This window comes from Trypanosoma grayi, assembly GCF_000691245.1.
Source record: "Trypanosoma grayi strain ANR4 Tgr_1332_V1, whole genome shotgun sequence".
NCBI lineage: Eukaryota > Euglenozoa > Kinetoplastea > Trypanosomatida > Trypanosomatidae > Trypanosoma > Trypanosoma grayi.
The window spans coordinates 1,081-3,785 of NW_008826951.1; the positions used below are offsets into that span (position 1 = coordinate 1,081).

General features: G+C 57.0%; 1 protein-coding gene across 1 annotated transcript; it reads left to right on the plus strand.

Moving 5' to 3' along the window:
• Nucleotides 1-322: 322 nt before the first annotated feature.
• Nucleotides 323-2,152, plus strand: DQ04_13321000 (hypothetical protein; the record flags this gene model as incomplete). Its single annotated transcript, XM_009316928.1, has 1 exon — nucleotides 323-2,152. The coding sequence occupies one exon, from the start codon at nucleotides 323-325 to the stop codon at nucleotides 2,150-2,152; it is 1,830 nt and encodes a 609-aa protein (XP_009315203.1).
• Between the last annotated feature and the right edge of the window lie 553 nt (nucleotides 2,153-2,705).

Here is a 2,705-nt window from a genome sequence, read left to right on the forward strand (position 1 = left end):
TTTTCTTTGTGTAGGTTCGTGTGATGCTACATTCTTATACTGTCGAGGGCCATGTTTATTTATTTTTTTGTGCGTGCTTGAGAGCCGTCCGGGCTGTTCTTCATGTTTATTACAATAAAACCTTTGGCTAGCTTCGTTGAACACTGCTTGTCGTTAAACTGTGATCGAAATGGCTTTAAAAGATGTGTGCGGCGTATATGACTCATCGATTATTCGTGTCTACACCGTGTGAGGGATTCAGTGCTGGGTGGGCACCTGCGTTTCACTTTCCGCCTTCTGCCCCGGTACGCTGCGTGTGCAGTTAGCATTGTAGGACGAACCGATGCAGGAGGTTTCCGTCACTGTGCCCAACGGGGCAGCTTCGGCGGCGCCCGTGGGGGAAACAAAAGCCGTTGTGCCGAATAAGTTACTCTTACCCGCATCCGTCAGGACGTGCCCGTACTGCCGTCGCCTCGGATCCGCTGCGCACATTGTACGCTGCGGCAAGGAGTTGGTGAACTGCCCAGATTGCGGCGCCGAGATGGAAGCAGCCAAGCTGAGCGCGCATGCGATGTACGGCTGCGAGAAAAGGCACAGTGATGTCACGTGTGTGGGCTGTGGTGCCTTATTTCCACCCGCTGCTCTGCGTGAGCATCTGAAAAATGAGTGCAAGGCGGATCAGTTTCGCTGCGCCGCCTGCTCGCAGGTATTCTTCACGGCCGGGGAGTACGTGACGCACGCGTACGCAACACCTAACGGCTGCAGGCGGGCGCCAGCAGCCGTTCACGGCGTGGTGGGGACGCAACCCACCGGCCAGAGACCGAGGGGGAGTAGCAGAGGGCGGAGCTCGCACGTAGGGGTGGAGGTGAAGACGCCTGTCCAGGAGAGGAATGGTAACGCCACTCTACGCAGCGCACAGCCGCATGCAGAGAATCCTCGCAATGAAGGCTCTGAGCGGCGGATTGACCTCACTGAGGAGGAGTGCCGGGGGAGGGGCGTGATGCGTGTTTCAGACGGCCCAACGGCGTCGCCCCACCGGCATCCCTCAAGGTTCACTCGGCGGCCTGTTTCTGATACTACTACGTCACCGCTGAGACCTGGCAGAGTACACAGTGAACATGAAACTGAATCTATTCCTCGCCGAGAGAGTGCGCCTGGGAAGTCGCGACCGACGCACCACTCATTGTTGGGCGATCACAGTCACGCTGCAAATGCACGGTCCGGAGCAGTCGGAACAGGGACCCACTTTCACAAGCGCTCGAAGGGATTTCTCAAGGAATTGCAGGAGCGGCGTGAAGTGGCACGTGGCGCCAGACATCGGTACCACCCCACCGCCCTGCCAATCGCTCCGCGACTTGCCACAGCAGAACTACAGACAAAGCGCCATGCAAATCCACAACCAGGACACAACACACAGCAAGCCGCGCTTCAGCTGGCACCCACAGGTGGTAACACGCCGCGTGGGCGGCTAATGGGAGACAGCAACTGCCGCAACGAGACAGTTGGCTCTTCTGGCAGTGGTGCGAGAGGGAATCCGACTGTACGCCCGAAGTCGTGTCCGCCGGCCCGCCGACCATCCGCCACAGCTGCCCGGAAACTCCTGGACTGCGGCCACAGCAACAGTGCTTCGCGTACGAGGAACAGCGTGAACCCGATCGTCATTCCGGCACCACACGATGTGGGCGACGCGCAAGGCGAGCAACGCAGTGCGCGCAGACGGAATTCAGTGGGTGCGCAGCGCAGCAGCACGCCGCTGGGGCGCGGCCGCCTGCGCGAGAGCGGTGGTGGCCCGCTTCCTGTGATGAACAGGGAGCGTGTTACCATGACGTTTCAACAGCTCAAGGCGGAGCGGGAGCAGCTAGGTTTGCTGCATAAGGACACTGCCGCGCGTGCGCGGTCACCGCCCACGCAAAACGCACAGCTAATTGAGCACTATCAGCGGTGCAGTGGCCGGAGTCTGTCCCATGACGAGGCGGAGGCGCCCACACCAACTCGCATCCTGACGGAACTGAATGACGCTGCGACGAGGAATAAAATAGGTGAGACTGACAGCCGCGAAAGTACGGAATCCACGGATGTACCACTGACCTCACAAGGCCTCTCTGAGGGGGCAAATGTCGCTTCGACTGTGCTGAACGGAGGCGACACGACGGACTCTCATAATTCACGTTAATAAAGAAGCTGCGATCGTTCTTGCGTTCCCATGTTCTCTTTCTCACATCCATCGTAGCAGTGTAGAAAGAGGTGAGAATAGGCAAACAAGAGGGTCCCCCTGGTAGAGCTGGGTGGAAGAATGTCCCCCTCCCCCTCCTCTCCCAATCCANAAAAAAAAAAAAAAAACAAAAAAAGAACGAATGGAATAATGGAAAGAAAGCGAGGGCAATCCAGTTGAACACTACCTCAGCAGCTTTTGATCTTTAGGGTTTTCCGTTCTATTGGTTTTTTTTTTTTGCTATTGTTCTGGGACTCGAATTCCCCAGCGGGAATCGTTGGACGGTGTTGTTCAAGGCTGTGGTGTGAAAGTGCGTATATACGGAAACGTGAGGCTTCTTGTCTTTCTTTATCCCTCCCCATTCCACTGTGTCCTCACTTTAATGCCCATTCACGTGCCTCCCCTTCTCCCTTCTGCTGTTGATGTTTCTGTGTAGCGGCGGCTGCAATGATCTGCCGTTTTCGCTGGCCACACACGCAGAAGAAGGCGCTGGGTTCGTGGTGCGAGGCGACGG